Raw genomic sequence first — 12,801 nt, forward strand, 5'->3', positions numbered from 1 at the left:
AGGCAGTTCTCCGGGAGTGGGTGCTTGCAGGGAGCCTGCTTAAAAGCTAGCAAGAGGCCATGAGGCCGAAGGGGGAATGTGTGTAACTGTGAATATAAACTGATGAGCCCAAGGTCATCAGTTAACTGTTTACACTATCACATCCCTAATATTTACTAGGTAACCAGTTACCCATTCACATCCCTAATCCCTATCCCTTCATGGTCTGCAAATACGGTCTTCAGCTAAGGGTATCCACAGATTTGTAGAGTTTTGCTAATAGCTATTGATGGACCTACCCTCCATAATCTTACCTAATTCTTTTTTGAAACCAGTTATAGTTATGGCCTTCACAACATCCCCTGGCAAGGAGTTCCTCAGGATGACTTAGGCTATGTCTAGACTGCAAAGCTTTTTGAGGATACCGGAGGTATCCTAGAAATGCTATGCCTTGTCCAAGGAATGCGTCCACTTTTTCGGAACAATTTCCGAAAAAGCAGGCGCGTTCTTTCACCATCCCTGTAATCCTCGTTCTACAAGGAAGAAGGGATGTACCAAAAGAGGAGATTTTTCTGAAATTTGGTGCCGTGTAGACAGGCCAAATTTCAGAAAAGCCTCTTTCAAAAGAAAAGTGGAAAAAGAGACGCAAATTGCGAACCGCAATTTGCGTCTCTTTTTCCAACTTTTCTTTGCAGTGTAGACCTAGCCTGAGTATTCTGTGAGAAGTACTTTCTTTGGTTTGTTTTAATATTTGCCTGTTAATTTCTTTGGGTGATCTCAACTTCTTGTGTTATGTGAAAGGGTAAATAACGCTTCCTTGTTCACTTTCCCCAAAATATTCATGGTTTTGTAGACCTCTCGCATACCCCCTTCCAACCCAGTTGTTTCTTTTCCAAGCTGAATGGCTACAGTCTTTTAAATCTCTCCTCATATAGCCACCGTTCCATACCCTTAGACTCATAGACTCATAGATCGGGATATCATACAGGAAGATCTGGATGATCTTGTAAATTGGAGTGATAGCAATAGGATGAAATTTAATAGTGAGACGTGTAAGGTTATGTATTTATGGATTAATAACAAGAATTTTAGTTATAAGCTGGGGACACATCAGTTGGAAGTAACGGAGGAGGAGAAGGACCTTGGAGTCCTGGTTGATGATAGGATGACTATGAGCCGCCATTGTGACATGGCCGTGAAAAAGGCTAATACGGTCTTGGGATGTATTAGGCGAGGTATTTCCAGTAGAGATAAGGAGGTGTTAGTGCCATTATACAAGGCATTGGTGAGACCCCATTTGGAATACTGTGTGCAGTTCTGGTCCCCCATGTTTAAGAAGGATGAATTCAAACTGGAACAGGTACAAAGAAGGGCCACTAGGATGATCCGAGGAATGGAAAACCTGTCTTATGAAAGGAGACTTGAGGAGCTTGGCTTGTTTACCTTAACCAAAAGAAGGCTGAGGGGGGACATGATTGCACTCTTTAAATATATTATCAATGGAGGGATGATAGGAGTTACTTTAGAGAACTTTCTGAGTGTCTGGCTGGTGAGTCTTGCCCACATGCTCAGGGTTTAGCTGATCGCCATATTTGGGGTCGGGAAGGAATTTTCCTCCAGGGTAGATTGGCAGAGGCCCTGGAGGTTTTTAGCCTTCCTCTGTAGCATGGGGTACAGATCACAGCTGGAGGATTCTCTGCATCTTGTGGTCTTCAAAGTATTTGAAGGCTTCAATATCTGAGATATAGGTGAGAGGATTATTCTAGGACGGGTGGGTGAGATTCTGTGGCCTGCAGTGTGCAGGGGGTCAGACTAGATGATCATAATGGTCCCTTCTGACCTTAAAGTCTATGAGTCTATATAGCCACTGTTCCATACCCTTAATAGATGTTGTTGTCCCTCTCTGAACCTTTTCCATTTTTAATAAATTTTTTTGAGACGGGCAACTAGAATGCCATGCAGTATTCATGGTGAGGGTGTATCATGGATCTCTCTACTGGCTATATGATATTAGCATTTCGTTATCTCTAGTAGTTCTCAATATTGTTAGTCTTTTTGCCACTATACCTTGTGCAGGTATTTTCAAAAAACGAAGCACATGAATTCCAAAAGTTTCCTTGAGTGGTAGTGGCTCATTGAAACCCCATCATTTTTGTATGTAGAGTTGGGATTATGTTTCCCAATGTGCATTCATAGATGCTGCATTTATCTTTGCATTTAATGACGCTAAATTTCACTACCATTTTCTTGCCCAGTCATCCAGTTTTGTGAGATTCCATTTATAACTTCCTACCGTCTGCTTTGGGTAAGTTAGTATTGGCTGTAAATTTTGCCACCTCGCTGTTGATCTGTTTCTTCAGTTCATTTATGAATATGTTGACTCACAGATGACACTCAAATGTTGATGGGGGAAGCACAATTTAAAAATTGGGGATCATGTGACCATCCCACATGTTGTCTCTACTTGGGCAGCATGTGAACTGCAGGCTGGGAGATGCTAGCCCCAACCACACCCCTTCTGCTGAGGCCCCTCCCCTTCTGCTGAGGCCCCGCCCCCTCTGCTCCACCACAGCTCCACCTCCGCAGGGGACAGTTCCTCAGATACATCACTTAAAAGCAGGTCTGCACAACTCAGAAAGCAGCAAGGGCCATATTACTCCAAAGAAAACAACTGTGGGCCGCAAGTAGGGATGCCCTCCCAAAAAATACCGAACACGCGGGCTAAAAATTTTTGTCGAGCAAAAACAAAATGCCATGCGTGTCTCCACTTGGCCCCTTGGCATTTGTCTCTCCTGCACCCTGCCCCTTGGTGCCTTCCCTTTTCTCCTGACCTGCCCCCCTCCCCTCAGCAAAAGCCCCTTCCTCTCCCCTACCTGGCTTCTGCCTTGCAGGCTGCGGGGCTGCCGGAGCCTTTTTGAATCTGGCGGTCGCCGGCCGTGACGTCATGATGCCACGTCACACCAGCGTCCTGGCGTCTGCCGGCGTCCCGCTCTCTGGCTTGCACCCCGCCTCCTCGCACCGGAGCTGCTTGCAGGCATCCCGGCAGCAAGAATTGTCGCACTTCCCCCTCCCCGGCAGCGCTCCGCTCCTCCGCCCGGCCGGCAGATCGGATGGGGCCGGGCCGCTCATAGTTGGCACGGGCTGCACAGTGAGCCCTTGGGCCATATGTTGTGCAGGCCTGCCTAAAAGGAATGTCTCTTGTGGGAGTCTCCCTCACATCCTCTGCAGTGAAGACCCGGGCAAAGAATTCAGTTAGCATCTCCATGTTGGCTTTGTGTTCCTTGAGTGCTCCTTTAGCATCTCAATTGTCCAGGGGCGCCGCTGATGGTTTGCAGACTTCCTGCTTCTGACGTCCTTAAAAAATAACAGGAAAATGTTTACAGAGTCTTTTGCTAATTGCTCTGTAAGATCTTTTGTGGCTGGCCTAATGGGAAAATGCGGTGTTGCTTTGAACATTGAGGCTGTTGCCTCAGCGCCTGCAGAAGCCAGAACGGTGCAAGGGTCTTGGCAGGAGTTGTAAAACCCGAGTGGAATTTGCAGTTGTCTGTAGAGAAATGCGCAGTATCGCTTGAAACAAAATTGCCGGGCTGTTCCACACCGCATCTGTATCCATTTCAGAGCAGGTCAACTCCTGGATATCCTGTTACTGTCAGGGAGCCGGGAACGTGCCTTACAGAACACGGTCTGGTCCCTGCCCTAAGGCTAGGGGCCAACAGACAATCCATGTGCCAGTCTTCTGAAAGTAGAAAGGGCAACTTCTCTCTGTAATCACAACTATCAGAGCGCGCTCACCTTGAGTCTCCATTCATGCTCCTGTCCCTAGATTGCATTTTGCTGCCTTCGACAGGACTAGGGATGTGACTGGTTAACTGGTAAGCATCATCTGGTAAGGGTGAGGCTTACAGGTTACTGTTAAACTGGCGGTCTGGCTGGGCTGGAGCAGCCCTCTGGATGGATGGAGAGCTGCTCCGGTCTGGCTGGGCCCCCTGCCCACGGGAGCCCGTTTAAGCGGTTAACTGGTAAACCCTGAAGAGGACCAGGCACTTGCTGGAGAGAGAACTCTCAACAGGAAGCAGATGTCGCAGAATGATCGTAGGCTTTGGACTTCTTGCTCCCTGGTTGGGAATCCCACCCGGCCTTGCTTCAGGTTTCAGCCCACGTGTCAGGTTCTAAGTAGGGAGATTAAAAAGCGGTTAATTAGGTAACCATTAAAAAATCTTAGCGGTTACATGCTGCAGGTTCTGCAATATAAAGCAGGGACAGCAGCCGGCTCCCCGGGAGCCAATGTGTACCAGAAGCCTGCCTTTAAGCCAGCTCCTGGCTCCCACCTGCTCCCCCGCTCCGGGGGAGCCAGCTGCTACCTCTGCTGCCTCTTTTAAGCCCTGCTTCTGGCTCCCGACCCCACTCCCAGAAAGCCGGCTGCTGCCCCACTCTGATACAGAGCCAGCAGAGTGGCATGGCAGCTCCCTGGGAGCTGGCATGTAACCGTTAGAGGAACCGATAAACTCATGCTTCTCCATTAACCGTTTAAACATTCACCCTATTACATCCCTAGTTGTAAGTGAAACTAAATGCCAGAAGTTTGCTGCTCCCTTGTCCCATGGAGTCTGTTGCACAAAGCCCAGCCAGCATGGCGAGTTCGGTTGTGTCCAGAAACGTGGCAAACGCATATTGACTCTGTGGAGGAGGAGGAGAGCCATCGCGTTCCCAGCCAGAGACCAGCGGCAGGCCAGGCACAGCAGACTTGTGCGTTGTCTGAGAAGAAACTGGTGTTGGTGCTGTAGGCTGAGTACCTGCAGAATGGGGTGCAGAAGATGCTGAGTGGTGTTGTACTTAAAATACTGCACAGGATCTTTTCAGGGGGATAAGGCAAAACACCACTTTTATTGGTAATACACCTGGCAATCAACACTTATCATATGCATATGATCTATTACACTCTCTCACACACACATAAAAGCACACTCTGTTCTGTTGTTGCTACCAATAGTTGCTCCCCTGAACCGCACTGGCCAGGTGAGTTAGATGGGGGAGGGGCAGAGCTGGGCTTCTACCGATCCGGTTCGGTGCCCCTCCCCTCCCCCCTTGACAAGAGGAAACCCGGGGTCCTCCTGCAAGATGTCTTAGATTTATAGTAGCTCCCCTCTCATGCAAATCTATCCTCTTATGCATATGCAAAATCTGTGAGCGTCGTCGTATGCAGATGCAGTTAGTCCTCTGTGGCGCCTTCTTCTGGGTGGTGTCTCAACGCTGCCACATTCCCCATCAAAGAGGGGGCTTCCCAAAGCAGGCCCTTGCTGCTGACTCCCAAGGCATCCATATGTCCAATCGTCTTTCAATGGGCCCACTTCCCAGGTCTCATTGTTCTTGGGTCAAGCTTCCATCCCCGCTCCAAACTGCCCGGAAGGGCTCGCCTTATCCATTCCCACCTCCTTCACTCCACAAGGACATTCTCTTCGCCTTCCTCCTTTTTAGGGGCTATTCTACCAAGATGTAATACAAAGAAGTGTCTCTGTTCTATAAGAAAAGGTACAAAGTGTCTATGTAAAAGGACTTGATACAAAGTTAAAAACTAGGGATGTAATCGAGTCAGTGAACCGATTAACCGATAAGCAAAAGCTTATAGGTGAATGCTATAGACCACACGCATTTCTTCCCCCCTCACCTCCCACCAGTAATTTTTTAGCAGGCTAGCCAGCAACCAGGCTCCGTTCCAGCTTGTGGGAGCTCAGACCACCCACCCCAGATATGCTGCTGCCTCTGTATCAGAAGCAGCAGCGCGGGGTGGCAGGTCCACAAGGGAAGGTGGTTTTTAAATTGGCTTTCCTCGCAGACCAGCTCCCACCTGGGATGGCAGGGGACTCTCCAAGAGTGGGGTCGGAGCACACTGGCTGCCGGCCCCACCCCCCGGGGACTATAGAATAGTCGACTAACCGATAAGAATTCATGAGCTTAATTGACTATTCAATTAACCAATATTTAATATCCCTGTTCAAAACTTCAATGAGGAAATGATGAATGTAGAGATTTGTGATTAATACAGAGATGTAGCTACAGTGCGACCTCTCTGCCGACCCACCATCCACCCTCCTTTCTCCCTCTGGCTTTAGGTTGGTGACAAGGTGATGGTGCTGGCCAGGGCGGGGCTCTGGCAGGAAGTCATCACTGTCCCAGCCAATCAGACTTACCTGATGCCCGACGGAATGAGCTTCGAGGAAGCGGCCGCCTTCCTGGTCAACTACATCACGGCGTACATGATCCTCTTTGACTTCGGGAACCTGAGACCCAACCAGAGCATCCTCGTCCACATGGCTGCCGGTACTGTGCTGCTCACGGGGAGCTGGCTCCGGAACAGCCCGCTTAGCTGGGGGGAGGGAGGTGCGAGATGAGTTAAGCACTTGGACAAGAGGGTGATAAACCTGATACAAAAGCTGAGACCGGTTGCACAGGTGCTGGGTTGGCAAAATAGCCCACTGAGCTCTGTGCAGGTCCTGGCCATGCCTGGGCTGTTGGGTGCTATGCAGTCCAGTTGGATGGATCTGATTTTTTTTAAGCCCCTTCAAGCGCCGTAGTGAGGTGGCGGAGCCCAGGGCCGTATTCATGAGCCCGCGCCCGTCTAGCGCTCCATTGCTTGAGTTTTTCTGTGCCACGGACACACCTTTCGCTCAGAGGTTGAGCCACGGCAGGGGGCCAGGTGTGCGGAGGGGACATCTCACAAGAGGGGACTGATTTGTTTCTGACGCTTTCCTGACTGCTCCTCTGTCGCCTTCTGTTTCAGGGGGGGTGGGAACGGCCGCCATCCAGCTCTGCAAGACGGTGGAAAACGTCACCATCTTTGGCACGGCTTCCGCCTCCAAGCATGACGCCCTCAGGGAAAGCGGAGTCACTCACCCCATTGACTACCGGACGATGGATTACGTGGAGGAAGTCCGGAAGATCTCCCCGAAAGGTACCATGAGCGCCTGCGGGTAGGACGAGGTGGCAGGCGACACCCCTACCCTGCCCGTCCCTCCGGAGGCAGGAATAAACGGCCTCTTACTCTCTGCGCAAACTCTCTCTAGGTGTTGATATTGTCTTGGACCCCCTGGGAGGATCGGACACTTCCAAAGCCTTCCACCTCCTGAAGCCGATGGGCAAACTCATAACCTATGGTGAGTCTGAGGGGGGAGGATGCATCTACTGAACCGGCCAGATTGCCTGTAGGGTGCGGTCACACCAAAGGCCAGGGGTTCTCAAACTTTTTGGCTCGTGACCCTCCCTGCTCAATGCACGTTTCTGCAGATCACCAGCCAACCACCCACGATGACAAAATGATGCAGGTGGGGTGCTGGAGTGGGGTGGAGGTGTGGGCTCAGGGAGGGAGGCTACTGGAGTGGGGGGGGTGTAAGGTCTGGGATGAGGGACACTTACCTGGCTCTGTTCCTGCCACTGCTCCCAGGCACCGCCCCCCTCTGCTCCCATTAACCATGATTCCGGGAATCAGGCGAGCGGGTTTCCCATGCTGCCCCTCAGCTGGGTCGGGGAGGCAGCAACACACAGAGCCGCTTCCTTCCCCTGCAAGCCAGATCTGGCCCATGAGGCTCGCCCCCCCCCCCCCCCCCCCCGCCCGCCCTCCACAGTGGAAAGCGGGCACTTCGAACTCATGGAGAGGGGGTGTGACGGCGCGTTGGGGTCCCCCGTCTCCTGCACCCCGAAATGGCACAAACAGACTGCACCAGCCGGTGGAATAGGGGAAGTTTATTGCCTCTCCAGGATACAGCACAGCACAGATGGAATCTGGTCACAGAGCTGGGCTAGGATGCCTCAGGCCCCCTTGAGATGGGGGAGACTGGGCCCCTAAACTCCAGCCCCTTCCCCTAGGCTCTCCTCCATGCTCTCAGACAGCCAGCAACAAACTCACTAACTTCCAGCCCTGCCCCCCAGCCAGGGCAGCATTCCACCTTCCTTTGTTCCTCTCCATGGGGGGTGTCTGGCCACTGGTTTGCATAGTGACTCATCCTGTTTTGCTGGGTCGTGGTACCCACGGCAGCCAGTGGGGGTTACCCCAGAGCCAGCAGCATAGAAACCAGCCAGGTACCCCCACTACGTCACAGGGGGGCACAGGGATGGAGTATCAGCATAGGCTTCCCGCTGGGTGGGCCTGAGCTCACGGCCCACCTGGAATATGGTCAGGGACCACACTTTGAGAACCACTGCCATAGGGCTTGGAGGGGGGTGGCTTTGCATGGCTTTGCACGGTCTGTTCTCCCCAGCGAGGCCCTGAGGGACAGCAGCCTCCAGTGGCTGGTTGCTCCATTAACTAGAATTCTCACATCTACCCTCTCTGGAGTGTCACATGCTTTAGAAAGCCAGATTTCTGCTGGGGGCAGCGGATCACTCCTGCCTTGCTTGGAGAGCTGCATCCTCTCTTCCTACCCAAGGGACATGGTTCGCTCCGCTCCATACACGACCTTCTGCCTCTCCCCTGCAAAGAGAGCTGCTCCGCAGTGCCAACACACACGTGCAGGCAGTAGTGGGATCTGTGTCCTGAACACAGGATCGGTTGCAGTGGGTTGATCGCAGTTCAGGCTGACTTAATGCGTTGCCCTCCTAGACGCTCACTTTTCTTCTGTGGGGTGTGTGGGTTTGCCACGTCAGAATATTTCTTTCTCCCTTTCCCAGCAGTGAAACACTGGCATTCTGTCCCCCCAGACAAAGCCCTCATACAGCCCCGGCGGGACATGCAGGAATCTCACGCTGGCTTGCATTCCATCCCCTGGCATTGGCTCCCGACTCCAGTCTGCAGGGTGTTTTGGCAGGGTTAACCCTTCCTGCGGCCCAGGTTCCAAAATGTTAGCTCAGGGTTCATTTGGCCAACGCCGCTGGCTCCTGATGCTAAAATCCAGTAATTTCCCATGCGCTAGACTCCCTGGCTTGGCACCGAAATCTGGCTTTGTTGAGCCGCTGCCTCTCCACAGGTGATAAACTATCAGATGTTGAATCCTTATTGTCATGGGTTGGATCACAAGAGGCCCCCAGGGGGCTGTCCCCCCCCATTGTGCTAATCACGCCTGTCTGTCCTCCGGGGCGCCCCATCACCCTGTCCTGCAGGGCCAGACACTTTGGTCTCTCCCCCAAACAAGGTGCAGAGTTAGGGTAACCGCTCCCCTGCACAGCAACACAGACACTGACCCAGCTCCGCTCTGGGGCGTTCCAGAGGGTGGGTGGGCAGGCTCGGTAGCATGATCAGCACATCGGGGGGCAGCCCCAAGGGGACCTCTGTGATCAGACCCGTCACACTTCCTCTAGCCCATGGTGTCTACCTGCCAAAGCAGGTCTCTGTTCCATCAGCGGAAGCCCGTTTGCCTCGGCCTTTCTTCGGCAGACCCTGGCTTGACCTGACCCCCTTAGCCACCTTCTGTCTCCTTCGGCGTGTGCTGGTGGAGAGGGTGCTCGGTGCCCTGGGTGCTTTTCGCCAGGTGGGAGCCTTGTGTGAGGTTCTGAGCATGGCCCTGGCCGTGGCTTCCTCCTAGGGGTGGCAAACCTGCTCACCGGGCAGAAGAAGAACCTGATGGCCATGGCGAAGACGTGGTGGAACCAGTTCAGCATCAACGCCCTGCAGCTCCTGCACCTCAACAAGGCCGTGTGCGGCTACCACCTGGGCTACCTGGACGAGGAGCTGGAGCTCGTCGGGGGCGTCGTGGCCAAGTTGCTGAGCCTGTACAGCCAGGGCAAAATCAAGCCCAAAATAGACTCCGTGTGGCCCTTTGAGCAGGTGAGTCCTGGGCCTGGCTGGGTTCTGGGCAGCTCTGGGCTGCGTTTAGTGTTTGCGCTTTGATTTTGCTTTGCAGTCAAGGCCCCCGCCGAGATGGGCTGTGTGCCAGACCCATCCGTGCTGAGATAGTCCCTGAGCCAGGGGCGAGGGGTGGGTGCGGCTTGTAAGCTGAAGAGACAAGCCAGCCAAAGTGTGGGAGAAGGGAAGACTGTGCCTTCCATGTCATAGACGGGGGGATTAAGCGGCTGGCCCAGAGTCCCCTGGGGAGCGTCGGGGCTGGGAAATGCACCCAGATCTCCTGCACCGTGAGGGCCCCCGCCCCTGTGCAGTGCTTTCAGGCATCCATGAGAAGCAGGTTAACGGTGCCCAGTGCCCTTTTCGTTTGGAGCTGCAGGCTCGCTGAGGCAGGCACTGTGTGTGTACAGCGCCTAGCGCAGAGCAGCCCCGATCCCTGAGTGGGCACGATCATAATACACACAATAATTGGCCTCCTCTGGAACACCTGAGTTCAGTCTCTGCCCCAGTAGCTCTGCACAGATGGATGAGTGCAGCCCACTTGCTCCCGAAAAACTCCAGGTAGTTACGGAGCATTGGCCCTTGCTCTCGCAGGGCGTTTTCTAGTGTGTTAACCTCTCTGTGCCTCCTCCCAGTCCCAGCCGGCAGGGACTGAGCCGGGGGGCTGGAACGGTTGGTGTTGTGTGGGTGCAGAGAGCCGGCGAACCAAACTGTAACCCCTGTAGATATTGAAACCCCTTCACGCCAGGGGATGCAGCTTCACCCCAATGTTCCAGGTAAGCTGAGTGTTTGGGCAGCCGCCCAGCTGAGATTCCAATGCCACCCAGCTGATGAACAGAGCTCTCACTGCCGGCAGGATGTTTTGTGGGTGGTGCACATCTGCACGTGCCTTGGTGCACAGAACAAAATGTATTCTGCACATGAATAGAAAAAAAAAGAATTAGAGGGAACATTGCTGCATGCCTAGATTCTGCACTGCAGAATAGGGATATATAACCCCAGTTAAACGGGGGTACAGAGGGTGGAGCCGCTGCAGCCTGGCCGGGCAGGAGTGGCCCTCTCTGACATGGATGGGGACTGCTTTGGCCAAACTGGGCCCACCACGGACAGGGGCTGCTCCAGCTGGACGTGAGCTCCCCACACCTGTGGCAGGCCCCCCAAGGCTGGAGGACCCCCCCACAGAACAGAGGGGACACTGGCTAGATTGTCCCTTTTAGGGAGCTTGTCCGCCGCAGTGTGAACTGAAGCAGGCTATCAAACGGGCGGCTGTTCACAGGATTGATGGAGCTGCAGGATTCCTAGTATCTGTGCTGGGCGTGGCTGCTAGTGACAGTGGAGCCTGAGGACACAAAGCACCGACTGCCAAGTGCTAAGTGGCATCTTGGAGCAGCGATCCCGGGGTAATCTGGAGTGAGATGCAGGCGGCCTCCAACGGCGGCATAATGCGCATAGCGTCTGCCTGACCCATTTGCTGTCGCTCTGTTGCTCAGCTGCTTTTGGGGCTGGCGGTGGGGGGAGGGGACTGACCCATAAGTTGGTTTAACCCCCAAGTGCCCTGTACCGTGCTGGGGAGCTACAGAATCCCTGGAGCAGGAACGGGGCAACCCCCCCTGCTGTGAGGGGATGGCGGAGTCCTGGGGCAAAGGCCAACGGGCGGACTTCACCCTGTCCTGTTGGCTTCTCTGTACGTCGACCTGGGCTTGGCACAGGCGGCAGCAGCGTCTCCCGGAGGGCGAGGAGAAGGCGGCGTATCCTGCAGGGGGTGCGTGCTGATTGTGGCATGCCGATGCCTCGCGCTGAGGGGGAGGCGCCAGTGCTCGCGCTCTGCCCCTTTGCAGAGTGACTCCCTCCCGGTGCAGCGTGCGCCTTTTCTTCTGGCCGGCTCCTGGGAGCTCGGCTGAGCAGCCAGCCCACGGAAAGGAGGAGCGTTTTCCCCACAAAGGGGGAGCTGGGAGTGGCCATGTGGGGCCAGACTTGTATTTACCCCTAGAGGATTTACCTGGCGTCGCTCAGGTTCTTCCGGGTAGGGGGCTGGGAGTGGGGGCAGTGCAGGAGTGAGGGCAGAGGGTGGGGACTCAGAGTAGGGAGTGAGGGGTGCAGGAATTGGGTTGGGGGTGCAGGGTTTAGGGGGGTGCAGTCAGCAGCTGCTCCCTCGGGGCGGTGGAGGTCACGCTGCCTGGTCACCAGTATTGCTTTCTGGGGCCGGCCTAGGGCAGCAGGGGTGCACTTGCTTGCTGCCCCCCTGTGGTCAGTCTGACATATAAGCAGTCTGTGCTGCCAGACCCCTCCCTTTCCGGCATTGAACTCGGGCTCAGGCATTACTGAGGAAACTGCACGTGGGTGGGTCATTGTTCTGCCGTCTCAGTTCCTAATGAGCAGAAAAATCTGAGGGTGAAGCAACAAAAAGGGGACGCGCCCATCGACTTCCCTTATGTCCTGCTAAATCCTGCTGGAGACTCAGCGCTCTTCACCCTGAAATCTGTCTCTGAGGCGGGGGAGTCCCTCTGGAATGTAAACCCCGCCTGTCGGAAGAGATGGATTCGAACCAGCATTACTCATGTGGGAATTCTCCAGACGCAGGCCCTGCCCGGCCCAGCTCCATTCTGTAGAACATCAGCCCTTGGCTAGGATGTCTTGGAAGAGTGACCTTTAAGAGCATGCGTATTGGAAAGGGCCCTGGAAGGCTCGGGGATCAGAAAACAATGCCTGGCAGGAGGATGGAGGAGCGTTACTGTGCTAGTTTCCTGTCACCGCTGGTGGCCTGGTGCAGTGAAACAATGAATTCAGATTAAATAGGCTCTTAGACAGAGCTGGCATCTTTACCGCTTCCTGGCAAGAGACCAGGAGCAGGGAGCCTGCGGGTCAGGATTGAGGGGCATCCGCAGAGCTGGCTGTGGGGTGCGCGGGTCCGGGAGAGCAGGACCCTGTGGTCAGAGCTGGGTGTGGGGTGCGCAGAACCGGGAGATCAGGGCCCTGTGGTCAGAGCTGGCTGTGGGGTGCACGGGACTGGGAGAGCAGGGCCCTGTGGTCAGAGCTGGCTGTGGGGTGCCCGG

General features: G+C 54.3%; 1 protein-coding gene across 1 annotated transcript in view; it reads left to right on the forward strand.

The window, feature by feature from the left end:
* Positions 1-12,801, forward strand: part of VAT1 (vesicle amine transport 1) — a 34,742-nt gene that overhangs the window by 13,981 nt on the left and 7,960 nt on the right. Inside the window, exons 2-5 of the mRNA XM_075911407.1 lie at positions 6,090-6,297; positions 6,758-6,928; positions 7,041-7,130; positions 9,492-9,733. Coding sequence (XP_075767522.1) covers positions 6,090-6,297; positions 6,758-6,928; positions 7,041-7,130; positions 9,492-9,733 — 711 coding nt within the window. The remainder of the gene's footprint in view (positions 1-6,089; positions 6,298-6,757; positions 6,929-7,040; positions 7,131-9,491; positions 9,734-12,801) is intronic.

Source organism: Pelodiscus sinensis, chromosome 29 (assembly GCF_049634645.1).
Source record: "Pelodiscus sinensis isolate JC-2024 chromosome 29, ASM4963464v1, whole genome shotgun sequence".
NCBI lineage: Eukaryota > Metazoa > Chordata > Testudines > Trionychidae > Pelodiscus > Pelodiscus sinensis.